The 27,951-nt window shown below is 42.8% G+C and overlaps 1 protein-coding gene across 4 annotated transcripts in view; it reads right to left on the bottom strand.

Annotated features, from left to right (window-relative positions):
- Positions 1–16,878: 16,878 nt before the first annotated feature.
- LOC139576481 (zinc finger SWIM domain-containing protein 6) overlaps positions 16,879–27,951 on the bottom strand; it is a 51,709-nt gene continuing 40,636 nt past the window's right edge. For 3 of the 4 annotated variants that reach the window (XM_071402637.1, XM_071402639.1, XM_071402640.1), the window contains exons 10-14: positions 27,159–27,294; positions 23,601–23,758; positions 23,303–23,466; positions 23,144–23,225; positions 16,879–22,984 (exon numbers count right to left, since the gene is read on the bottom strand). In XM_071402637.1, coding sequence (XP_071258738.1) covers positions 22,119–22,984; positions 23,144–23,225; positions 23,303–23,466; positions 23,601–23,758; positions 27,159–27,294 — 1,406 coding nt within the window. In that variant the 3' untranslated portion in view covers positions 16,879–22,118. The remainder of the gene's footprint in view (positions 22,985–23,143; positions 23,226–23,302; positions 23,467–23,600; positions 23,759–27,158; positions 27,295–27,951) is intronic. The other variant, XM_071402641.1, reaches the window with a different exon arrangement.

Below are 27,951 nucleotides of genomic sequence, written 5' to 3'. Positions count from 1 at the left end.
TCTCTGTACTTTGCTCCGTTCATCTTCCCTCGATCCTGACTAGTCTACCAGTCCCTGCCGCTGAAAAACATCCCCACAGCATGAAGCTGCCACCACCATGCTTCACCGTAGGGATGGTGCCAGGTTTCCTCCAGATGTGAAGTTTGGCATTCAGGCAAAATAGTTCAATCTTGGTTTCATCAGACTAGAGAATCTTGTTTCTCATGGTCTGAGAGTCTTTAGGTGCCTTTTGGCAAACTCCAAGCGGGCTGTCATGTGCCTTTTACTGAGGAATGGCTTCTCTCTGGCCACTCTACCATAAAGGCCTGATTGGTGGAGTGCTGCAGAGATGGTTGTCTTTCTGGAAGATTCTCCCATCTCCACAGAGGAACTCTGGAGCTCTGTCAGAGTGAACATCGGGTTCTTGGTCACCTCCCTGACCAAGGCCCTTCTTCCTCGATTGTTCAGTTTGGCCGGGCGGCCAGCTCTAGGAAGAGTCTTGGTGGTTCCAAACTTCTTCCATTTAAGAATGATGGAGGCTACTGTGTTCTTGAGGACCTTCAATGCTGCAGAACAGGCCCCCATTAATATCGACGGGGCTGAAGTGGAGCGGGTCGAGAGTTTCAAGTTCCTTGGTGTCCACATCACCAATGAACTATCATGGTCCAAACACCCCAAGACAGTTGCAAAAAGGGCATGACAACACCTTTTCTCCCTCAGATCCTCAATAAGTTCTACAACTGCACCATCAAGGGCATCCTGACCGGTTGCATCACCGCCTGGTATGGAAACTGTCGGAATCTGACCTTAAGGCGCTACAGAGGGTAGTGCGTACGGCCCAGTACATCACTAGGGCAAAGCTTCCTGCCATCCAGGACCTATATACTAGGCGGTGTCAGAGGAAGGCCCCAAAAATGGTCAAAGACTCCAGTCACCCAAGTCATAGACGGTTCTCTCTGCTACCGCACGGCAATCGGTACTGGAGTGCCAAGTCTAGGACCAAAAGGCTCCTGAACAGCTTCTAACCCCAAGCCATAAGACTGCTGAACAATTAATAAAATGGCCACCCAGACTATTTACATTGCTGCTACTCACTGTTTATTATCTATGCATAGTCACTTTACAAATGACCTTGACTAACCTGTACCGCCGCACATTGACTCTGTACCGGTACCCCCTGTATATAGTCTCATTATTGTTATGTTATTTTCTTGTGTTACTTTTTTATTTTATTACTTTAGTTAATTTAGTAAATATTTTCTTAACTTCTTGGCGCACAGATCCCTTTTACAGGATAATTTTCCTAAACAACCGCTGAATTGCAGAGCGCCAAATTCAAAAATAATACTAAAAATATTTATAATCATGGAATCACAAGTGAAATATACCAAAACACAGCTTAGCTTGTTGTTAATCCACCTATCGTGTCAGATTTTGAAAATATGCTTTACAGCGAAAGCAATCCAAGCGTTTGTGAGTGTATCAATCAATGCTAGAACAGCTAGCCTTAAATTAGCTTGGTCACGAAAGTCAGAAAAGCAATAAAATTAATCGCTTACCTTTGATAATCTTCGGATGTTTGTACTCACGAGACTCCCAGTTACACAATAAATGTTCTTATTGTTCGATAAATATTAGTTTTATAACAAAAAAACGCCATTTGGGTTGCGCGTTATGTTCAGAAAACCACAGCCTGGTTCCGTTCCTGAAAGGCAGACAATTTCCAAAAGTATCCGTAATGTTCGTAGAAACATGTCAAATCAATCCTCAGGTTGTTTTTAACATACATAATCGATAATATTTCAACCAGACGGTAACCTATTCAATAAAAGAGAGAAAGAAAATGTCGAGCTACCACTCTCGCGCGCAGGAACTAATCAAAGGACACCTGACTCGTTTTGGAAAATCTCGCTCATTTTTCAAAATAAAAGCCTGAAACTATATCTAAAGCCTGGTCACAGCCTGAGGAAGCCATTGGAAAAGGAATCTGGTTGATACCCCTTTAAATGGAAGAGGGGCAGGCAATGAAACAGGGATAAAATAAAATAAATGCACTTCCGGGTTGGATTTCCTCAGGTTTTTGCCTGCAAAATCAGTTTTGTTATACTCACAGACAATATTTTGACAGTTTTGGAAACTTTGGAGTGTTTTCTATCCTAATCTGTAAATTATATGCATATTCTACGATCTGGGCCTGAGAAATAGTCCGTTTACCTTGGGAACGTTATTTAAAATAAAATAAAAACATTCTGGCCCCTAGCGTCAAGAGGTTAACTCTATTTCTTGAACTGCATTGTTGGTTAAGGGCTTGTAAGTAAGCATTTCACGGTAAGGTCTACACCTGTTGTATTCGGCGCATGTGACAATTTTTTAAATTTTTAAAATGTTTTGGTACCCTTCCCCAGATCTGTGCCTCGACACAATCCTGTCTCGGAGCTCTACAGACAATTCCCTCGAACTCATGGCTTGGTTTTTGCTCTGACATGCACTGTCAATTAACTGAATTTACCACAGGTGGACTTCAATCAAGTTGTAGAAACATCTCAAGGATGATCAATGGAAACAGGATACACCTGTGCTCAATTTTGAGTCTCATAGCAAAGGGTCTGAATACTTATGTAAATAAGGGAGAAGATGGCGCCGGAGGGGAGGGCTGCTGTTTTATAGTCTCTGAACCAACTGTGCTATTTGTGTACCCCAACCAGAAGCCATGGATTACAGGCAACATCCGCACTGAGCTAAAGGCTAGAGCTGCCTCTTTCAAGGAGCGGGACTCTAACCCGGAAGCTTATAAGAAATCCCGCTATGCCCTCTGATGAACCATCAAACAGGCAAAGCGTCAATACAGGACTAAGATCAAATCGTACTATACAGGCTCCAACGCTCGTCGGATGTGGCAGGGCTTGCAAACTATTACAGACTACAAAGGGAAGCACAGCCGAGAGCTGCCCACTGACACGAGCCTACCAGATGAGCAAAATTAATTCTATGCTCGCTTCGAGGCGAGTAACACTGAAACATGCATGAGAGCACCAGCTGTTCCGGATAACAGTGTGATCATGCTCTCCGCAGCCAATGTCAGTAAGACCTTTAAACAGGTCAACATTCACAAGGCCGCTGACCAACTGGCAAGTGTCTTCACTGACATTTTCAATTTCTCCCTGTCTGAGTCTGTAATGCCAACATGTTTCAAGCATTCCACCATACTCCCTGTGCCCAAGAACACTAAGGTAACCTGCCTAAATTACTAACGACCCGTAGCACTCACATCTGTAGCCATGAAGTGCTTTGAAAGACTGGTCATGGCTCACATCAAGACCATTATCCCATTATCCCAGAAACCCTAGACCAACTCCAATTTGCATACCTCCCCAACAGATCCATAGATGATGCAATCTCTATCGCACTCAACACTGCCCTTTCACACCTGGACAAAAGGAACACCTTTCTTAAAACTGCATTGTTGGTTAAGGGCTTGTAAGTAAGCATTTCACTGTCTACACCTGTTGTATTCGGCGCATGTGACAAATAACATTTGATTTGATTTATTTCTGTTTTTTATTTTTAATACATTTGCAAACATTTCTAAAAACCTGTTTTCACTTGTCATTATGGTGTATTGTGTGTAGATTGATGAGGGAAAACATTTATTTATTCCATTTTAGAATAAGGCTGTAACGTAACGTAAAGTCAAGGAGTCTGAATACTTTCCGAATGCACTGTATACTGTACTTCCATTCATTTTTTTAACTGGTACCAGGCTACTTTCAGACTTGTGAGGCTTGTGGGCGTCCTAGAGCAACACGGAGAACACCGACACGTATTTGTTCATGAGAGTCTCACCTTTCCATAGAGGGGTCATATTAGTGTGTAGCCCAAACTGTTCAGTCGCTACAGACAGAAGTTGACAGATCGGCAGTACTTCCGTCAGATGAGTCCTGTGACGCTTGTGGAGGACATACAGCAAAACGGAGAACACGATCGTGTTCGTGAGTGTCTCATCATTCCATAGATGGGTCATAATTTGTAGGCCAAACCCACTTGTACGCTACAGAGGTTTTCGTGTGAAGACCAATTTTCATCTCCTGGTCTGACAAACACGGTGGATTGAGACGCAGCCCATGCAAAAAAAACATATCTCTAGCTTAAACAGACACATTTTTTAATGGGAATTTTTGTATTATGCTAACTAGATTTCTACGGAGGCATGGACATCGACTACATTTTTGTTTTTTTTATGTGACTCTGTGCAGCCTATGCCAATGTCCACTTTAGGTATAATGCCAGGAGCTGCTTGTGGATTTGACAGCTCAAATGCAGTTCCACCTCCGACACCGCCAAAACAACCGCTATGCGGATGTCGGTTACAGCGGATTTGATTTAATAGAGCTCTTAGTATATGATATAACAACAAACAACGGCATAAATATAATGAAAGAAAGGTGGTGTTTTATGTCACAGGATTTTTGCTAAAACTGTGAAGACTCCAAGCATGAGAAAGGGTTTAAACATTTGATTCAACTCGAAATTATATTGAATGTATATACTGTATATGTTACACCTTTATATCTTAATGTATTTACATGAAGAAAGAAAATGTGAATTATTATTCAGGACTTTGTAACAGACCACTACAAGAAATGCTCACACACTCTTCGAAAAAAGGGTTCGTCAACTGTCCCCATAGGAGAGACCTTTTTGGTTCCAGGTAAAACTATTTTGGATTCCATGTAAATTAGAACCCTCTGTGGAAAGGGTTCTACATGAAACCCAAAAATGTTCTTCAAAGGGTTGTCATATGGGGACAGCCGAAGAACCATTTTAGGTTCTAGATAGCACCTTTTTTTTCTAAGCGTGTACCTGGATTGCTTCCCCATTGCTTCCCAAATGTTACCATGTTCCCTGTATAGTGCACTACTTTTGACCTAGGCCCATAGATGCAGACCTTGATTCAGAACATGTTGGAGGCAGATGTTGCAGTGTACAGTAGAGTACGTTAGGAATGGTATAGAGTTGCAGTATTGCATTCCTCTGGGGCTGAAAGGATGGCTGAGGTTGGGGCTGGGGAAGGTAATAATCACACAGTATAACTCACGTTAATGAACGCAGGACCAGTGGATCAGCCATAAAGAATGATAGGGAGTCACTAAGGGAGCACCTCATGCATTTGGCCTACGCTGGCAGCACTCCATGTAGTATAAATCTATAGTTGCTTGAGTTCAGGCTGCTTAGAGAGAGAGAGAAGGAAAAGAGAGAGGGGGAGAGCAGCAGCGAGAGAGAGAGAGAGAGAGAGAGAGAGAGAGAGAGAGAGAGAGAGAGAGAGAGAGAGAGAGAGAGAGAGAGAGGAGAGAAACAGGATTTATGTCTTCCCCCAAACACAGTCAGGTCAAAACTCTCTCTGATCTTCCAGTAAGGGAAATAAATAGCTTATCTTCATTAAGCCAGTGGACCAGACACACACACACACACTTGTATGCTATGGCACTATGAACTGAGGAGAATAGAGCTGCAAATGTGCATCTTTGCTCATGTGATGTGTGCATACAGTCATCGAATTAGAGGTAAAGCTTAGACCAAGAGTTAGGATTAAATTAAATTATCTCCTGCATTTAGTTTGGTATTATTAGTATTTCCAGCAGGGGGAAAAAACAGTACACTTTCAACTCCCTAGCCCTCCTGGAATGTATAGTCCTCTACAGGGTAAGACACACACCATGCACGCGTACACGCACGCACGCACGCACGCACGCACGCACACACACACACACACACACACACACACACACACACACACGTAACTTCCTGGTTCTCCTCTTGAGTGTCCATTCTCTCTCTCTCTTCCTCTCTCTCTCTCTCTTCCCCCCTCTCTCTCTCTCTTCTCCCCCTCTCTCTCTGTTCATCGGTATGCAGGCAGGGTCTGGCTGTAACAGTGAGGGAGGTGGGGGCAGGCTGGGCTGCGCTGCTCCCTCTACATGTCTGCTAAATGACAGTAATTATTTTCCTGGGCTGCAGGCGACTCATGCATGTTTTATTTCTACCTCCACCTCCCCCATCTGCCTGGCCACGGCACACTGTGGTGAATTCAAAAACAGACGAGTTCTCCTCTCTACATCTCTCCCTATTGGGCTTCTCTAACCCTCAGTCCCTCACTGAGTTGGCCCATCCCAGTCTTTTATTTTGTAATACTGGGATGTATGGAGAAATGGACAGACGATGGCACATTCACACACGATGTGGGGAACACTCTGGCACAAAATGGCTGCCGTGCATCCTCAAGGTGGGTGCTACACATCACTGGTCCGTGAGGAGAGGTGAGTTACTCCTCTTGCAATGTAAACAGCTATGTGGAACTTCAACAGACCAAGATGCATTCTCTACCACATCAACGGTGGATACCACTGATAAAAAGCTACACTACATTACCAAAAGTATGTGGACACCTGCTCGTCTAACATCTCATTCCAAAATCATGGTCATTAATATGGACTTGGTCCCCTGTTTGCTGCTATAACAGCCTCCACTCTTCTGGGAAGGCTTTCCACTAGATGTTGGAAAATTCTGCGGGAACTTGCTTCCATTCAGCGACAACAGCTTTAGTGAGATTGGGCACTGATGTTGAGCGATTAGGCCTGGCTCGTAGTCGGCGTACCAATTCATCCCAAAGGTGTTCGATGGGGTTGAGGTCATTGCTCTGTGCAGGCCAGTCAAGTTCTTCCACACTGATCTGGACAAACCATTTCTGTATGGACCTCATTTTTGTATGGACCATGTTTTGTGCACTGGGGCATTGTCATGCTGAAACAGAAAAGGGCCTTCCCCAAACTGTTGCCACAAAGTTGGAAGCACAGATGTCATTGAATGTCATTGAATGCTGTAGCGTTAAGATTTCCCTTCACTGGAACTAAGGGGCCTAGCCCGACCCATGAAAAACAGCCCCCGACCATTATTCCTCCTCCACCAAACTTTACAGTTGCCACTATGCATTGGGGCAGGTAGCGTTCTCCTGGCATCCGCCAAATCCAGATTCGTCCGTTGGACTGCCAGATGGTGAAGTGTGATTCATCACTCCAGAGAACGCCTTTCCAATGCTCTAGAGTCCAATGGCGGCGAGCTTTAAACCACTCCAACTGACACTTGGCAAAGCACATGGTGATCTTAGGCTTGTGTGCGACTGCGCGGCCATGGAAACCTATTTCATGAAGCTCCCGAAGAACAGTTCTTGTGCTGAAGTTGCTTCTAGAGGCAGTTTGGAACTCCGTAGTGAGTGTTTCAACCGAGGACAGGTGATTTTTACGCGCTATGCGCTTCAGCACTCGGCGGTCCCATTCTGTGAGCTTGTGTGGCCTACCACTTCACGGCTGAGCCGTTGTTGCTCCTAGAAGTTTCCACTTCTCAATAACAGCACTTACAGTTAACCGGAGCAGCTCTAGCAGGGTAGAAATTTGATGAATTGACTTGTTGGAAAGGTGGCATCCTATGACGGTGCCACGTTGAAAGTTACTGAGCTCTTCAGTAAGGCCATTCTACTGCCAATGTTTGTTTATGGAGATTTGCATGGCTGTGTGCTCGATTTTATACAGCTGTCAGCAACGGGTGTGGCTGAAATAGCCAAATCCACTCATTTGAAAGGGTGTCCACCTACTTATGGCCATGTTCTGTATGTCAAAGCTAAAGGAAAGGTGCTGGATAAATACCATCCATTAAAACCGTATCTTTTTATTCATTAGCCACATCCTGTTGTGTGTCACGCCGTCGTATGACAAACGGCTCGTTTGGCGGGGATCTGGGGATCCCTAATACCCTAGCAGCCTTCATCAGGAACATGTGGCTGTTCTCTCCTGGGCACAATTTAGTGTCATTCATAACCGGAGGACAGGGCATTAGCCAGATGGTGCGTTGGATGGCATCTCTTTTCCGGCCATCCATTAAGACAGTGTTTGTGACATACTCTAGTCTTGTGCAACCAGCCACCCCACTTTAATCCTGGTCATGGAGACTGGGCTGTGCAGGCTTTTGTTCTAGCCCAGCTATAACAAACCCGATTCAACTAGGCAACGAATCATCAAGCCCTTGACTAACTGAATTCCCAAGGACTGGGCATGATTGAAGAACATTCCACTGGGCAAAAACTGGTTAATTCAACGTTGTTTCCACATCATTTCAACAATTAAAATTCAATGTGATGGAAAACTACTTGGATTCGGAAAAAAGTCAAATGTTGTGTATTTTTTACCCAACATTTAACCTAAATCCAATGACATGGTGATTTTTGAATATTTTTATTTTATTCACGTTTGTTGACAACTCAACCAAATGTAAATCAAAACTAGATGTTGTACTGATGTCTGTGCCCAGTGGGATTGTTCTGCTGTTAATGGTTTTACTACGTTTCCTTTGGATTTTGCATCTGAAGCGGGCACAATAGTACCCATATACATCAACATGCAGGTAGACGAGGTAAAGTTATATAAACAATCGTTGAAATTGGTTAAATCCAAACAAGCTCTTGAGCTTTATAATAATCTCTGTCATTTGATTCCTGAATAGACCTCCCTGTGTATTTCTTTTTGTTTTGCAATTTAATTTTAATAAAAGTTTGCTCGGTCTTTTATTGAAATAAATGTTATTTCTGTTTGTGAATTATGCCTGTTAGATGTATTTAAAACATGCAGGGAAGCCAGCACGGACATTTCAATAATCAAAGAAAGGTTATTGAAGGGAATGAAATCTAAATAATAGGAAATGTAATACCATGCATTTCGGTTTGAAGGAAGTTGCTGACTAGTGCTAGCACAATGACTGGAAGTCTATGGGTAACTAGACTTCCAGTCATTTTAACTGCACTGTTGGTTAAGGGCTTGTAAGTAAGCATTTCATGGTATAGCCTATACTTTTTGTATTTGGCGCATGTGACAAATAAGGTTTGATTTGATTTTGATTTGTGCTAACGCTAGTTAGCATTGGCTCTCGAAACTACCTCTAACTTCCTTCAAACTGCACACAGACATACAAATGGTATACACAAGTTCATCTGACTTGGGAAGTTGATAAAGGGCCTCATAGAAATATCCCAAAGTATCTCTTTAAGTTTGAATAATTGAAATAAATGAACAGACAAACACACACACACACAAACACACACCAGTGTAACTCAGTCTGGCTATTGCTCTTAAACTCTCCTTCATCAGCGGAGGTGTCCAGGTCACCATGGCAACAGTATAATGGGTTGCCCTAATCCAATCCCAGTGGCGAGTGGGGGCCTGATGGAGAATGGCTCTGGGCCTGAGTCCTATTCAAGTCAAGACTAATGTGTCAGAGAGCAAGTGGATGCACAGACACTGGAGAGAGTGACGCTGTCTCAACTGATATTGAACTCTCAGCAGCCTTGCTCTGTTTACTCTCCCTCTCTCTCGTCTATTCAGTGTCCCACTTTATTTTCTCTTTCTCTGTAGTTCTCTCTTTCCTTTTCTTTCCCTTTATTCAATCCCCCACTTCATCCACCTTCTTTCTCTCCCTCCACCTCTATCTTCCTTCTCTCGCTGTCCTCTTTTTTCTTCCTTTCCATCTCTCTCCCCCTAGGATTTCATTAGTACCTATATCCTTTTGTTATTGTTTTCCCTCCCTGTAGAAGACATGGATTATCACCCGGTTCAGCGACAACTTAAAGTAAAAATGTGGAACTGGCAGCACACACACACACACACACACACACACACACACACACACACACACACACACACACACACACACACACACACACACACACACACACACACACACACACACACACACACACACACACACACACACACACACACACACTTGCACAAGCTGACAAAAACTCATTAACACTGTCAGTCACATCTCTCAGTGAAAATGAAAGGAGAGTAGAAAAGAGGAAATTGAGGTAGAGAAAAGGGAGGAGTACATACAGTTGAAGTCGGAAGTTTACATACACCTTAGCCAAATACATTTAAACTCAGTTTTTCACAATTCCTGACATTTAATCCAAGTACAAATTCCCTGTCTTAGGTCAGTTAGGATCACCCCTTTATTTTAAGAATGTGAAATGTCAGAATAATAGTAGAGAGAATAATTTATTTCAGCTTTTATTTCTTTCATCACATTCCCAGTGGGTCAGAAGCTTACATACACTCAATTAGCATTTGGTAGCATTGCCTTTAAATTGTTTAACTTTTCGGGTAGCCTTCCACAAGCTTCCCACAATAAGTTGGGTGAATTTTCCTCCTGACAGAGCTGGTGTAACTGAGTCAGGTTTGTAGGCCTCCTAGCTCGCACATGCTTTTTCAGTTCTGCCCACACATTTTCTATAGCATTGAGGTCAGGGCTTTGTGATGGCCGCTCCAATGCCTTTACTTTGTTGTCCTTAAGCCATTTTGCCACAACTTTGGAAGTATACTTGGGGTCATTGTCCATTTGGAAGACCCATTTGCAACCAAGCTTTAACATCCTGACTGATGTCTTGAGATGTTGCTTCAATATATCCACATAATTTTCCTCCCTTATGATGCCATTTATTTTGTGAAGTGCACCAGTCCCTCCTGCAGCAAAGCACCCCCACAACATGATGCTGCCACCCCCATGCTTCAAGGTTGGGATGGTGTTCTTCGGCCTGCAAGCCTCCCCCTTTTTCCTCCAAACATAACGATGGTCATTATGGCCAAACAGTTCTATTTTTGTTTCATCAGACCAGAGGACATTTCTCCAAAAAGTACGATCTTTGTCCCCATGTGCAGTTGCAAACCGTAGTCTGGCATTTTTATGGCGGTTTTGGAGCAGTGGCTTATTCCTTGCTTAGCGGCCTTTCAGGTTATGTCGATATAGGACTCGTTTTACTGTGGCTATAGATACTTTTGTACCTGTTTCCTCCAGCATCTTCACAAGGTCCTTTGCTGTTGTTCTGGGATTGATTTGCACTTTTCGCAACAAAGTACGTTCATCTCTAGGAGACAGAACGCGTCTCCTTCCTGAGCGGTATGACGGCTGCGTGGTCTCATGGTGTTTATACTTGCGTACCATTGTTTGTACAGATGAACGTGGTACCTTCAGGTGTTTGGAAATTGCTCCCAAGGATGAACCAGACTTGTGGAGGTCCACAAATTTTTTTCTGAGGTCTTGGCGGATTTCTTTAGATTGTCCCATGATGTCAAGCAAAGAGGCAGTGAGTTTGAAGGTAGATCTTGAAATACATCCACAGGTACACCTCCAATTGACTCAAATGATGTCAATTAGCCGATCAGAAGCTTCTAAAGCCATAACATAATTTTCTGGAATTTTCCAAGCTGTTTAAAGGCACAGTCAACTTAGTGTGTCAACTTCTGACCCACTGGAATTGTGATACAGTGAATTATAAGTGAAATAATCTGTCTGTAAACAATTGTTGGAAAAATACTTGTGTCATGCACAAAGTAGATGTCCTAACCGACTTGCCATGACTATAGTTTGTTAACAAGAAATTTGTGGAGTGGTTGAAAAACAAGTTTTAATGACTCCAACCTAAGTGTATGTAAACTTCCGACTTCAACTGTACATTTATGCAGTATCTACATATAAACAGAGAGTACAAGTAGCACATTGTTCACTGTGCTGAGGTATAGTGCTGAGGTATAATGACAAATTATACGATTGTTACCTCGCAGTCCAATAAATGTCTGTTAATTGAATGACAGAGATATTCAGCCATCATTACAAAACAACATGTTTCATCATTAAAGCCTTCATCGGGGTGCCTGGTCCAATCACAGCCATCCATACTGAGTGATTGACTTCCAGAGAGGGACACAGTGGCAGGTTGTTAAGGGGAACAGTTTGTAACTGTCAGGAGAATGGTGTGTAACGCCTGTCACTGGTTCTGCATATAGAGAAGCATGGGACTAGCCTGGGGCCATCTGCATTTGCATGCGGGGGAGGGGAATGGGTTAGTGATGAAATGTGCATCCCTTTGACTCCCTATCTCTTTACAGCAGAGCAAAAAGAGACTGGTGACTGCAGAGGTCGAGAACACAGGATAGGATAATCAAACTCGGCTGCTACGATAGTGTGAAAAGGTTCTACATTCATTACTATGTGTCGTATCTATAGAACAGCAACCGACCCATGCATTTCATACAAAAACAACCAGTATTTAATAAACAAATCATATTTTATTTACATAGCTAATACTTTTCACAACTTAATTTTTACTTAGCAGCCTAGGCCAGCACCCTCAAAAGAACCAGCTACGGGCAACAGTTATGTTGTACTGGTGGTAGTGTCCCTACCACCTCACACAGATAGTGTGGGCTTCACCCAGAAATGCAAAAATCTTCTGTCCCCAGGTGATATAGCACAGGGAAATAATGTAAATGATCATGGCTAGATGTTCCGTAGCCTTCAGATCTGCTCTCCGTGCGTTGTTGGTGAGTCTCACTGACTGAACACGAATGCCCTTGTTTATTTCTCACTCTATCCCTCTCTTTCCTTCCTTTGTCTCTGCTCATTGGGCACAGGATGCCTGCTGCAGAGGAGAGAAGCAGAGCTAATCTCAGTTTCTTATTTGCTATAGAATACCACAGTACTTACTAGAATTATATAGGAAACTGTAGTATACTGTTGAATACGACACTACACACTGTAGTATCCCACAATCATGTGTAGTACTTACTATAGAATGTTCTAATATACTGTAGAATACTATTGTCACGTTCTGACCATAGTTCTTTTGTGTTTTCTTTGTTTTAGTGTTGGTCAGGACGTGAGCTGGGTGGGCATTCTATGTTGTGTGTCTAGTTTGTCCGTTTCTATGTATGGCCTGATATGGTTCTCAATCAGAGGCAGGTGTTTGTCATTGTCTCTGATTGGGAACCATATTTAGGTAGCTTGTTTTGTGTTGGGGTTTGTGGGTGGTTGTCTTCTGTCTTTGTGTTCTCTGCACCAGATAGGACTGTTTCGGTTTTGCCACGTTTGTTATTTTGTATTGTATAGTGTTCACGTTTATCGTCTTTTTATTAAACATGTTGAACACGAACTACGCTGCGTCTTGGTCCGATCCCTGCTTCAGACGAAGAGGAGGAAGGCTGCCGTTACAACTATAGTAAATACTACAGTATTATCCACTGGAGAAAAAACTGTAGTAAATACCACAGTAAAGTCAGCAAAAACTCTAGTGTGCAAAAACACAACACTTTTCTAGAGTAAATACTAAAGTATTATCCGCAAAAACACTACACTTTAACTATAGTAAAAAACTAAGGTATTTAATTTGCATATACCCTGTCCATTCCCCTCGCCCATATCGCAATTTGTGCCACCTATAAGTGAGAAACCTACAGTACATGCCACGTATAGACCATATATTGTTTTCCCTACAGGTTATAGAAAAGAGCAGACACTGAACTCTCCATTCAGACCCCTGTCCTACCTACGTACAAGTGTGAAACATTTATATTTTAGTATTTCTCTGGTAGGTTTCTTGAAGGAGAAAGCCTCCACTTCTATGTCAAAGATAAAAAGAAAACATCTATAGTAAATACTACAGTAATGTCCACAAAAACACTACAGTAAATACTACAGTATATTACAGTCCACAAAAACACTACAGGAAATAGTACATCATAGTACCATCTGACAAAAACACTACAGTGAATACTACAGTATACTACAATCCACAAAAACAATACATTCATTGCTATAGTATACAGTATACTACAGTTTTATTTAACTACAGTATTTATACTATGGTTAAATGTAAATACTACAGTATACACTAAATTGAATACTACAGCAAAGTATTATACCATAGTATACTATCGTATTTTTTTATGTGGGGTAAATCTCCAGCTCCAGTACATTAACCATTGTCATGCTATTGATCATGCCTTTGACCGACTCCCATACCGTAGCTTCTATTGAATAATCAGAAATATTCTTTATTGGGGTCCTTTACTGTGAGACAATAAAATGTAGAAGGCATTACAGTGAATAATAGGAGAGTTATATTAAGGCATTAAGAGGACGACTGGGCAGCGCAGTGGTTTTTTCCTCCATTTCTCCCTGTTCATATAACAGGATTCTAAACACCGGGAGAGAGATTTAGGAGGCTTGGACGCAGATCCGGCAATGTCCTGGCACTGACAGTGCGAGATGAAGTGAGAAAGTGTTTTTGCCAACTGGTCACTGCCACATAAAATGTCCTTATATTTGTTAATTGTCCTTGGAAACCATTTCATAGCAACACTCTCAGGCCCAGCTCATTTCTGAGCCAGAAGGGTAGGCCATTTGTGGAGCAGAGTGATGGGAGTGTCTTACTGCCACAGTTGACTCCTGGTGTGCACTATTGCATAGGATTTTTTTAATGCTGTACTATGCTGGAGCACAGATATGAAGAGCAAGTAGAAAGAATGGCTACTTGCATTGGAACTGATGACCTTCACTGCACTTATCCTGATTATACATATTATAGTAGCAGTTGATTGTTCTGTTCATGAACTCTGAGCTTATTTTTATTTTTTTTTAAATAGTTTTATGTAGAGATTGAAAAGGCGAATGATTGTAGCTCACAGGTTTCAACGCAGGGTCGTTGGAGCAAGCCCGGCTCCGGCTAATCCCTGTCAATCACTGCATAGTATTAGGTTCAAAGTCTCGTCCCCTCTGCTATTTCAGAACGAACATGAGAAATACAAAATTGAGATTCATCAGGACTCTGAAGGACAAGGTTCTCTTGTTTAATGAAATGATCATCCTGGGACTGTTCAAGCTGCACTTGGCTGCCCTGTTACTATGCATAACATCTACCAATTCTGATTAGTTATATTGGAACATATTCTACCTTTGTGAGCCAATGATTGTGAAAGTATAAAAGTCAATGTACCGTCTAACACTGTTCTATCAAGTTTATATGCCTCTAAAAGTTATCCTGGCTTTTATGCTTGAAAAGGTCTACTTGTCAAAAGGAATAAAAAGATGAGAGTCTGTGTTTCCACAGGGTATAACTTATGGCCCTAACTTTCTCACTGTGTCAGGCGCTTTAACTCTCTGTCCTGGAGGACATATTAACTTGGTACCCTTAAATAAAGTCCTTTAAATAAAACTGGAGTTAAATAATGAGAGCTGCTCCCGCACTGAAGTCCCCTCGGCTTGAAATGAACTACTCTCTTTTTATTAATGTCCCCGTATCGCTCATCGCGCTCACTGACCCGCTTCGCCAACCCCTTCCCACTCAACCAGAGAGAGCGCTCCAGCAAGTGGTCGCTCACTGTCGAAGTAATTGAGGGCAATTTTCAAATTAAATGTTAAAAACCTCCTCGATCTCCATGAGGCAGGTAGCGGGAGGGGAGTGGGGAACGGATGTCTTGATCAGGTTTTGTGGGCAGGTATCCCGGGCCGGTGAGGTGGAATGATAAACGAGGGGCATTAATCTCGGTGACAGAGAGAGGAGTTAGCGCCAGCGATAGCATGGCTAACGGCTTTAATTAGCATTTAATCAGACGCCCCGGGGCTGGTGGAGGGGAGAGAAGAAGATCAAACTGTAACAGCTCTCTCAGAAGAGAAAGAAGAACAGTCCCACTGGTGACCAAACTGCTGGGAGCACTGCTCGCTAGCATATCATGAGTAGGCCTATGATCTCTCCTCTTGTATGGTGGTTTATGGCACAAAGGCTAGAAAAACTCTCTCTTGTGCCATAAAGGTCTGGAACTCTTTTCAGGGGGAATCAAATTAAAACAGCCAGAGAACAGGAGGAGGTCTGACTGATGACCAAAACACTATCCAAAACCTTTTTCGATGGTGGTTTAGTGAGCATGCACACTATCTTTTCAGAGGGTGTTGTACGCTATACTTCGGTAGGTTGTTGGTTCAAATCTGTCTCGAAGGACCATGTTTTAAAAAAAAAAAAAAAAAAAAGGGGCCACCTTGAAAACGCTGGCACTTCTTTCGGAGTCCATTGATTACAAGGTGCCACTCGTTTCCAGGGAGGATACACTGACAAAAGACATGCATCAAGACTCTCCATACTACATATACAACCTCTTTCCGTAGTATCACTGATTTTCCACCGACACTTGTGATTAGATGCAATTAAACATGCATTAGGTACTGTATGTATCCGCAAAATGTTTACAGTATAGTACTAATGGTTCTCTCAACTACACAGCAAATTCTCCAGTATTAATTTAACACTGACTGTGTTAAATTTAACACTGGTCCAGTGGCTATACCTTTTCAGTGTTAAATGAACACACCGTTTAGTGTAAAGCCTTATTTGCATAGTTCCCAGAGTGCCTTACCCGTCGAGTGACTTGTAGAGTTACCACCCATGACTGTATTTGTTAGTGACAGAGACATGGTTGTTGCATTCATTACTTTTCAGCCCTGAACTGACAGGATTTTTATGGGAATTTTTTTATTATGGAAATTACAGTTATGCGGGAGCATGGACATTGACTCTAGGGGGTTTTAATTAGAGCTTATTTTGAGGGCCTAGTTTTACCATAATACAGTGGCCTGAAACTCATGGTTTTCAGGCCTGCAAGTCACATTATGATGGCTTGCAAAGTGATGTGTAATTCCTATTGTAATCTAGCCAGAGTGGGGAAATCCAACATTTGCATGTCATTTGAATGTCAGGTTGGGAAGACTAAGATATGAAACTGCCTAAACCATCTAAACTGGAACAACCATCTCAGTAACGGGTGCAATAAATCCAACTACTAACAGATTGGATTAGTTTAGAAAAATGTATCCTATTTATTTTTGAGTAGCATAACGTTAATGAATCAATGTACGTGCAAAAACATAGATATTGAAAACAAACTATTCTAAAAAGCTACCTGCAATAGAGCATGCTGGGAAATATTATCTGCATGGTTTTGGTTTAACTGATTATTAACACCAACACTGGGGTTCTTTTGCGCCAATGAGTTTTAATTTAACACTTAGAATTCATTTAACACCTGAATCAACACTAGAAATGTTACACTCAAAAATCAACACTAGGTAACACTGGCCAATTTGCTGTATAGACATCAAGTATTAGGGTGATATCTGAAAGTGATTTGACAGATGTTTTAGAGAGTTTGTGTGTGTGTGTGTGTGTGTGTGTGTGTTAGGGACAGATAGAGAGATGTGTGTGTGTGTGTGAGAGAGAGAGAGATTGATGTTGATGGGGAGGAAAAGGGCTTTTGGCACAAGGGGGCCGTGTGTGATCATGATTTCATTAGAGGTATACAGTGAGACAGGTCTGTACAAGCTGCTGTACAGTAGGGACCCAAGGGACGTCATTAACACCAGCACTGCACCGGTTTTCTATGCTATGGCCATTCCCCACCACACACACACACACACCTTGTTCTCTCAACACTTTGGGGAATTAGGATGGTGTGGTAACATTGTCAACAGGATTACAGACTCACAAGCACCAACTGTTTGTCACAAGAAGGTATCCATCACATCACAACAAATGGACAGCTCTAACTTCCCTCTGACTGATGTAATTGTAATTGTGATTAATTGTGAAGTATCTGTGTGTATATCTCTGTGGACAAACGTACCTTATACCTGTACCAACACGTACACACAGCTTGTGCTGCTGCGTTGCTGTGCCCACCTCTGTGTGTCTGTGCTTCATTACTGTTCACACACAGACAGTTCCAGTGTTTCTGTGTCAATATTTAATGAGGGATGGGAGTCTAGGGACCCTACGGCTGTCAGGACTGCCTGTAGTCTTGAGGTACCACCTGTTCCCACTCCCTCCCCTAACGTCACACACACGATAACTGATAAACCATGTTCTCTCAACACTGTGGGGAATGTAACATACATGTTTGTTACATACAGTCGATTCAGAAACTATTCACACCCTTTTGACTTTTTCCACATTTTGTTGTGTTACAGCCTGAATTCAAAATGGTATCAATTTGGATGTTGTGTCACCGGTCTACACACAATACCACATAATGTCAAAGTGGAATTGTGTTTTTTAAAGTTTTTTAATTTTACAAATGAATAAAAAATGAAAAGCTGAAAATGTCTTGAGTCAGTAAGTATTCAACACCTTTGTTATGGCGACCTTAAATAAGTTTAGGATAAAACATTTGCTTAACAAGTCACAATAAATTAAATGGACTCAATAATATTGGTTAACATGATTTTTGAATGACTACCTCATCTCTGTAAGGTCCCTCAGTCGAGCAGTGCATTTCAAACACAGATTCAATCCCAAAGACCAGGGAGATTTTCCAATGCCTCGCAAAGAAGGGCACCAATTGGTAAGATGGGTACAAATTTAAAAAAGCAGACATTGCATATCCCTTTGAGCATGGTGAAGTTATTAATTATACTTTGGATGGTATATCAATACATACAGTCACTACAAAGATACAGGCGTCCTTCCTAACTCAGTTGCCAGAGAGGAAGGAAACCACTAACCATGAGGCCAATGATGACTTTAAAACAGTCACAGAGTTTAATTGCTGTGATAGGAGAAAACTAAGGATGGATCGACAACATTGTAGTTACTCCACAATACTAACCTAAATGACAGTGTGAAAAGAAGGAAGCCTGTACAAAATACAAATATTCCAAAACATGCATCCTGTTTGCAATAAGGCAAACAGGTCCTGAACACAAAGTGTTATGTTTGGGGCAAATCCAACAACAGTACCACTCTTCATATTTTCAAGCATGGTGGTGGCTGCATCATGTTATGGGTATGCTTGTCATCAAGAAGGACTAGGGAGTTAAGGACAAAAAGAAACAGAATAGGGCAAAGCACAGGCAAAATCCTAGAGGAAAACCTGGTTCAGTCTGCTTTACAAAAGACACTAGGTGAAGAAAAAAAAATCACCATTCAGCCAGACAATAACCTAAAACACAAGGCGAACTATACACTGGAGTTGCTTACCAAGATGACATTGAATGTTCTTGAATGGCCTAGCTACAGTTTTGACTTAAATCAGCTTGAAAAACTGTGGCAAGACTTGAAAATGGCTGTGTAGCAATGATCAAAAAGCAACTTAACAGAGGTTGAAAAAAACGTAAAAAGAAAAATTGGCAAATGTTGTGGAAAGATCTTAGAAACTTACCCAGAAATACTCACAGCTGTAATCGCTGCCAAAAGATGATTCTAATATGTATTGACTCAGTTTGTCATTATGGGGTATTAGTGTGTAGATGGGTGAGAAAAATAATATTTTGAATTCAGGCTGTAACACAACAAAATGTCAAAGGGTATGAATACTTTCTGAACACACTGTACAAGTTTGTGGGATTGGCCTAGGCTCCCCTAAATCTTGATTCACAAACTATGGATGTGAATTAATACTGCTGTATTAATTCACCCAGAGGTGATAGTTGAAATCTGCATCATTTTTTTCTTCTTCTGGTGTGGTTGATGTTGCTGCTGATCCGAACTCTCCTGATAGAAACAGACCAGCGAGTTGAGCTCAATGTCGACCAACACATCTTGTCGAACAGCCTTGTGTCTCAGAAAGAGATGTACTGTAACCATTTACAAAACCAAGGAGGCCTAAATGTACCTTAAAAAAAAAAAAACTTTAATTAAAACAAAAACACAAATCAATTGACTCATTAACAAGATTATAAAACAGTGATTTTAGTTACATAAATAAATTGATATTGGTGTATCAAATCTTATTTTCATAAGCATGTATACATGGATCATTGTAATAAATAAAATGGAAAAACAGAAGATTCTATTTCCTACACGAACAGAACAAAAAAAAAAAAAAAACAGCTAGAAAGAAAGAGGAAATCCTTTCATTAGAGGAAGAGAGACACAGGACGACGTTTTTCCACCAAACACACGAGGAAATGCTTTGTTAAAAGCACAGAGTTTACAGAGCCCATTCAGTTACTAATTAAGGACACTAAAGCTGGGACCAAGGCGGCTTGGCTTTCACTTCTTGGAACGCATTTGTTTGGTTGTTAGAACTCCTGTTTGGTTACTTTAAAAAGTGTTAAGACAAGGCAAGAGAAAAGTCTGTTTCTTCTTTAAAAAGAACAAGAGAAAGCGCTTCAAAAAAATAAAAAGAAACGAAAAATAAAGAAACAAGGCAAGTTATGAGTACAATTGCCGACCTTATACAGAGAGAGAGAGACGCACTTGGTCTGTCCCGTGTTCAGATGCAAGCAGACAGGAGGACAACTGTAGTACATTGCAGCGGAGCACAATTCCTGTCCTCGAGGGTCACAGTCCTTCTGGTTTTAATGGAACAATCAGTGTCATTGATTGACCAGAGAATTCACACTACTGGTTAGCCAGGTATTGGTCTAAAGTTAGAACTCTAAAGTCATTTCTCAACAGCTGATCATTGTTATGAAAAATCTATGCTCAGGTTGCCATATGCCATGTACAGTGTCATTGGAATACTGTACATCAGCCAAATACATACATCTGTTAATTGTGAAACAATAACATAGTTTCACGGTACTCTAATAACTTGAATAGATACCAATCGAACCGTCGATACCGGTACAATAATCTCAACCAATGTTTTAGTAGACACTACTCTTGTGAGCCTACAGCAACCCTCCATTAGCCAATTCAGTCTTTCTGACATGTTCTGTGGTAAATAAGAGTACAGAAAGACTAACAGAAAAAGAGCGAGCGACAGCGGCTTCAAGTATTTCACATTACATAGAATACTCTGTATAATTTAGTTAACATATACTTTTGAATCCTCCATATTCAGACTTATACTATTGTATATATACACACACAGTACAGTACAATAAATGCTTGCTCGTGTCGTGTTTTTGTTTTCCTGTACTCCGTTCGCTCTTCCTTTTTCCTTTTCGTTTTCGAGAAATCCCTGAGAACGTCTGTTGACAGTTGCTGAAGGTTCTACACATAGAAGAGGCCTATTAGAACCCGAATTCTAATGCTATTCTAATTATTCTATGGTTCCACACGCACAGAAAGCAGTGACACTGGCCCGTTCCGGAGCTACACTCCACAACTATAACCATGATCTGTAGTTAGTTACCCAGTCCGACACATCTTCCAGTAGCCTGGGTCACTAGTCCGTGCCGGTCTGTTTCTTTTTTAGCTAACCTTGTGTCTGGTTGTCTTGCCAAGGCAGCGATGTACTGTAGCATTGAATACAGAAAAATTCAGGTAACCAGGCTAGTCTTCTGAGTAGAGAAACAGTCAGGTAACCAGGCTAGTATTCTGATCCACCTGATCTCTAATGGATTTCTTCAATATCTGAAACACCAATACAGTACATTTAGCAAAGACTGGGTTAAACTGAAGAAGGTATGAGACAATGTCTCCAGCAACAGTTTATCTTAAGACTTCAACCAAAAAAAACAAAGCCACAATTACAAGTTTGATGGTTCGAAGTACATTATGGGATATATCTGCCATAATACATCAAATGCTAGTAATCGCTTTGATAATACTCCATATCCTCATCTTACGGTGCATGTGGCATTACTGTGGTCCTGTACTGCCGTCCTCAACCTAACAGATATTCATTATTACTACATCTGAAACAACGAGTCTGTTAAGAGCATTATTCTACAACTAGAACCTCTCTCATGCCTATGACCTAGAGAAAACACAAGTGCCGAGTCAACAGAAATGCTAATGGTGGTTTTCTCAAGGAGCCAAGCTGTGCAGTGCATCCTACGTTCGGTAGCCAATAGCCAAGAGGTGCTGTGTGGTTTTAAAGCCATAGTGTCTCTTTGAGGCTGCCAATGCGTTTTTACACAAGCGCTTTTGCACAAGGGCCTTTAGCCACTTGACAACAATATACTCAGTATAAAACCAAAATAAAAAACACAATAAAAAAAATGCTAATAATAAAAAAACACGAACAGAAAAAGCCATTTTCGTTATCCTGTTTTTCCTCTCGCACACACAGAGAAACACTCACAACATTCACAACTTGACACGTTTCTTCTTCTGAAAATAGAACACGTCTGAACACATAGCAATGACAGTAATAACGTTCATAACAATAACAGCAAATCACGATAATACCGTGTGGCTCTGATCAGTATTTCTTTCTCTCCTTCTTTCGCTTGGTCTCTCTCTTTACTTGTCCATGTTCAAGTCCAAAAGAAGTTGAAAAAAGGCAGACGCGAGTTAATAGAAAAGTACTAGGGACCGACCCTGGTCAGCCAAACCGCTCCCTCACCAGCATCATCAGTTTCTTCTTGCCCTTATAGATCTGTTTAAGGTTGTCTATGAACTGGGTAAACTGGATGTGTCCGTCGTGGGCCATGAGGAACGTCTCCCGGGACTTCCCCAGGAACTCGATGAACTCACTGTAGTGCCGCGGGCTGATGTGCGTGAGGCGAGAGTGCGTGGTGTTGATATAGGCCCCGATTGTGGCGTCCAGCAGCTGCCTGAGCGGAGCCTTGTCCAGCGACATCAGCTTCCCAGAGTTCCTGCGGCTGTGCAGCGCCGACACCATCCCCGGCGTGGTCAGCGTGCACCGCCGCAAAATGTCGGAAAGCACCGTGGCGCACTTCACGCTCTTCACCACCAGGGGGATGACGGCAGCCAGCTCGTTCTTGCCCAGCGAGTGACTCAGAGCGCAGGCCCACAGCACGTCGTTGATAGCCGGGTGGGTGTCCTGGTTGTAGCTGAGGTTTAGATGAGCCATGGCTAACGTGGCTAGCTTGTACGCCCTCATAGGGTACCCTCTGTGCTCCATGTACCTAGCTATCGTAAACAGCTGCGTGTAGCTCATCCCTGCGACGGCCGCGTCCAGGACGATCTGGTAGGCCGTCTCGAAGGCGATGTGGTCCTTCTCGCAGAGGGTGAGGGCGGAGAGGGCACAGTTCTGGGGATCCTTCATGGCACACTGCAGGGCCAGGGTCCGGGCGGAGGAGGCCAGGTTCTCCTGCTGGTGACAGTCCAGGCGCAGGCGGACAATGGTGGTGTTGGACATGACGGTGGTGGCCACGATGCTGGTGGCCTCGGTCGGGGTGAAGAGGGTGAACCAACTCTGCATGATGCTGTCCAACGCATACACACCTAGGAGACACACACACACACACAAAAAGAGGGAGAAGTCAACGGATTAGCAGAGTAATTTGAATAACAAGACAATCCATTTTCAAGCCCTCATCCTGTCCACTAACTAAATATGTACTATATTATAGAAAGTCAAAAAGGAAAACGTTGTACACGTACCTACTTCGGTTGCACAGGTAACTAACCACCGTACCATCTCCCTCCTCCTCCAATTTAACGTAGACAGGGTTATCCTCATCACCTGATGAACGAGAGACGGTTAGCGATGGCAAAGAGGTGTGTGTGTGTGTGTGTGTGTGTGTGTGTGTGTTTGTGTACCTGTAGCCCAAGCTCCAGTGAAACTTTGAGCAGTGTAATGTCTGGCAGGCTGTCCATCAGTGTAGCGATCTTGAAGGCGTCCTGGGCCAGTTTAAAGATGTGAGACGAGGAGTGGATGTTCTTCTGGATGGACTCTAGCACCGTCTCCAGCTTACAACTATCACCTGGGACAACAGGGACAACACACATACAGTACAATGACAAAGGAACCCAAATGTGTATGTATGTATGTATGTATGTATGTATGTATGTATGTATGTATGTGTGTATGTATGTATGTGTGTGTGTGTGTGTTTACCTTTGGCTGCGGTCAGCATGGTGGAAGCCAGTTCACACTGCTGGGACTCTATGTGGGAGAGTGTGAACCAGCGAGGGTAGCGGTTGGGGACCACAGACACCATGTGATGGGGTCGCGACAGGTCACCTGACGAGGCTGTGGACTCCAACACAGGCAACCTGAGGAGCACAGAAAAACCATACGGCTGATTAGGATCACACACACAGACGCACACGAACACACACCGGCGCGTGCACAAAGCGCAAGTCAGCGACGGACCTCCAGCAAGGTTTTGACAGTGTTCTGGAGTGCATTATGGTTGTTAGCTTATTACTGCAAATGTACTTCCAACCTAGTCCTTAATTACAGAACTGAATCAACTGTAGCAGAACGGCTATTTTCTTGCTGTTAATGAAGACATGGGCTTGGAACACCTGCTAATGTATAAAACAGGCCCTATAGGACAGACTGACAGCACACAGAAACACACGGTAGTCTTCATGTCTGCCACTGTGGGCAGCTCATCTCTAATTCAACCCTCTTCTTCCAGCCCAGTTTCAAAGGTCTCGCTGCCTTTGAAAGAGAAGAGAACCTGGCCAGATCAACCAATCACAAAGCTAATTGAGTCCATGGGGAAATTAGGGGATTCACCTTCCAGGCCTCTACGGCTGGACACACATCAAACACATACTTACACACCTCAGCGCATGTACACACGCACGCCGGTGCACGGACACTCACACACGCATGCACTTCAGAGAAAAGGGCCAGAGACACTATTGCCACGTGAGCACCAACAAAATCTGTATTTAAACATCTTGATCTGAAGTCTGTCGGGCCTAGACAAGGTAATAGGGGTCGGTCTGTCCAACAGTCTTGCTAGATAAAAAGGTGGGAAAAAAGCAAGGTGAGAGCTGTGCGAGTGTGAACACAGACTCGGTGTGAAACGGAAGACGTGCTGATGCCATAGCAACAAGGGGTTCATTCCAAACACATCTAAAAAGCTGCTAAAAGCTCTACCACACCGGGGGGGGGGGGGCTTCTGGACCATTCATGGGGTGGAACGAAGCAACAAAAAAATAAAAAATAAAATAAAAAGGTATTCCCTAAATATGGAGCCTTCGTCAACATTCCTGTCTTTGTGTGACTTACCCGAAAACCACTGGTTGGGATTGGTTGCGGAGCTTCGATAAGCCAAAGCTTGGAAAATACTCCATGTTTGAGTGAAAAATCGCACATATTTTTCTTAAGCTGAATCGTTTATTCCACCTCAAAAACAAATCCATTGCTCGGGCTAGTATTCTCCTGCTCTCTCTTTCTCTCCTACTCAAACAGCCTACTACAGGTATATATATATATGTACGCTGACTTCACGCGCAGCACAAGCTAGGCTATACATCAACCATGAACATTATGATCTTACCATATCAATGACACAGTAAAACACTCAATGCCGGGTTTACAGCCAGTCTTCAAAACAGAACCGTAAAAGTCCCATTTTTACAATGACACGTGTATCCATTTAACAGTAAGAACGTAACACACCCTTCAGTCCCAAGCCACTGATGAGGACAGCTACGGTGTCCGATTGGTCCTGTGGCACTATAGTGCCGTGTAAAAAGGCAGAACGGGATGCTTTTAATACTTTTCACACCAGAGGTGTTCAAGAGCGAGGGTGCCAGGGGCCTCAGGGCAAGGGGCTCTGAAATTGTGCACGAATATTGCATTTTAAAAGCCTGTGATATTAAATTAAGTGTCCTTTAATATGGACCACATGAAAAATGTCAATAAATCTTTATTTAAAATTTTTATAATGATTAAAGACTTGCTAAACGTCTGCATTTTGACATGTCCCTCTGTGCGTCCTCTGTGAAGTTTAACCCACTTTACTCCAACATTGATCCAAGTTTTCACCATCATTGTAAAGTCCTAGTTACTTTTGTTGCTTTGACAATGTCATTTCTGAAGATGATTATTTATTTCATGTGATTCCATGGATCCCAGGAAGAGTAGCTGCAGCGTTTAAAATGAAAAAAAAAAGCAAAATGTGTGATTAATTAAAAAAAATAAAAAATAAAAACTGTCCCTAATTTTAAGGTCAACCCTGTTACGTGAACTAAATTCTCATTTTAATATGGTGAAACCATAACTTTTGGAATATTTCTTTCCAAAAGAATCAATAAGGGTCAAGTGCAAGTGTTGGTTAAGAGAAATTACAGAACTTGGGAAGCTTGAAAACCAGGCGGGCTGCTGCGTTCCGGATAAGTTGCAGGCACTTACTATAGTCATTTGTTCTTATTTTACCTCTTGAAATGGGAAAACATGTTTGTTTTTTATTAAGTTGAACAGGTGCTCTTTATGACAGAATGTTAACATTTGCTAAACAAGTTACACTACTTATTCACCTAGTTCACACTACTCAAAAAGGCACCTATAAATTGGTGGAACGACCCATAGATGGATGTGAAAAAGAGCAACTATCCAGTTCCTTCAGTATGGTCCTGGTTTCTGGTGAACATCAGTGAGACTACTGAACTCTCTACCTCCTGGTCTTCACCCTCAGACAAAGTAAACACTTCACAAACGTCTATTCACTTCCCCAATCTATCAAATCCCGGCATCCGCTGGAAGACTTCGACTCAACATCTCTTCTTTATACAAAACGCTCCCTAGGCCACCGCGAAGACGAGTCGAGGCTCCACGGTAGAGACATTAGAACATTTTGATGGACATGCATCTTCATCAATCTAAAACTCCGGAAGCGTTAACAATATGAGGGTATTATCATGTCTTTCTACATAATATTCCATCCGCCCTGCACTATTGAAATCAGCTGGGTGTGCCTATTGTACATTCCTTGAGCTGAAGATCAATTCCTCCTTAGCGTTAAGCAGAGGTGTGAATACAGAGAGGCTCTCTGAGTCTATGATAGTGTTGTAATGGGCCATTAAAAGCCAGTCCTTTTACCTAGCACTATATTTAACCAGCAGCACCTTTCCCATGAGGGTGGGAAAGCATACACTGCTATCATATTACGCCAGCACCACGCTACATTGCACACATTCATTACGTGCTGAGCAGACAGACAACCAGGACCCTGGAGCAGCTAGAAGTAGTGGCCACATTAGTCTACCTCACCCCCTTCCACAGGGCTGGGTGGGGAGAGAAGTGGACTGGGGAGGCCTGGAGCCCTGTGGAAATGCTGTGGTGCATTTTCATTACACTCCGGCCTCTGCTCCGGCTTGCATCTCTCCGTACGCGACGTAGCTCATACTCGTTCACAATCATTAAGCATCACCACATTGTTAGCATTGTTCAAAGCGCAGCTCGTTGAGAAGTGAAATGGTAGAGAGATGTTAGCGTTAGCCACGTAGCTGTCCTGTCCCTGTAGGCCAGGCGTGTGCGAGCCTGCTCATTACACACACTAATTAAACTCTCATTAACATCATTAATATTCACTGATCCAGGTCCCCCTACGAACATCAAAACAGAGCCGCCCCATCTGCATAACACACGCGCACATACAGCGCAGGCACAACACAAACGCAACACAAATAATGATAAAGGTGAGTGACTCACCGCATGGCTCTCAGTGCAATCTTGTACGCCAGTTCAGCGTCGTGAGGTAGGAGAGAGGTGAAGAGATAGCGGGTGAAGGTATGCATGGGAACACTCTCTCTGTGGACAATCTCTCCCAGGCCACTGTACGGCCCACCTGGAGACACACGGAGGGAGGAAGAACATGTTAACCCACAGACCAGTGTGTTTCAAACAGGAAGAGAGGGGGTGAAACAGTTTGGAACAAATTAAAAGAACATTGAAATATCAGATGCAAAAATAGAAAATACATTTAATTATATTTCGGTCTGTGGTGCCGTATAAAAGGAGAATGTGTGTGTACAGTATACTTATAAGTGTGTGTGTGTATTATTGCGTGGCTAGACAGTGGCTATCATAGTTTCCTCCTCCCAGTCTCAGTCCAGAGGAGAAAAGGCCACGCAGCACAAAGCGGTCACCATGACGTGGTGAATGCCATATGGCCAGAGGTGCAGACTAGGCTTCCCTCCCCTCGTCTCCACTGGGTTATTCTAGACTGAACAGCCCCTCCCCGCCCCCCGACCACAAGCCCCATTACCCCCTCCCCGACCACAGACCACGAGCCCCATTACAGTCTCCAGCAGTCTTAGGCCTTAGAGCCTGGGACTCAATTACCAACCAGCCCAGAGGTGGGTGGTCATCCTGGGCAGAGGCAGGGGTTAGGGTGGGACTGGAGGTTTGAGGGCTGGGTCTACCATCTCTCCCACTCCCATAACCAAACCACAGCAGTCACATTCTGTCCCAGTACAAGATGTCAGTACAGTGTGTGTGTGTG

The sequence above is a fragment of the Salvelinus alpinus genome, chromosome 5 (genome assembly GCF_045679555.1).
Source record: "Salvelinus alpinus chromosome 5, SLU_Salpinus.1, whole genome shotgun sequence".
NCBI classification, from domain to species: Eukaryota; Metazoa; Chordata; class Actinopteri; order Salmoniformes; family Salmonidae; genus Salvelinus; species Salvelinus alpinus.
Note: the sequence above shows the minus strand (reverse complement) of the source record. Positions and strands in the feature narration are given on the sequence as shown.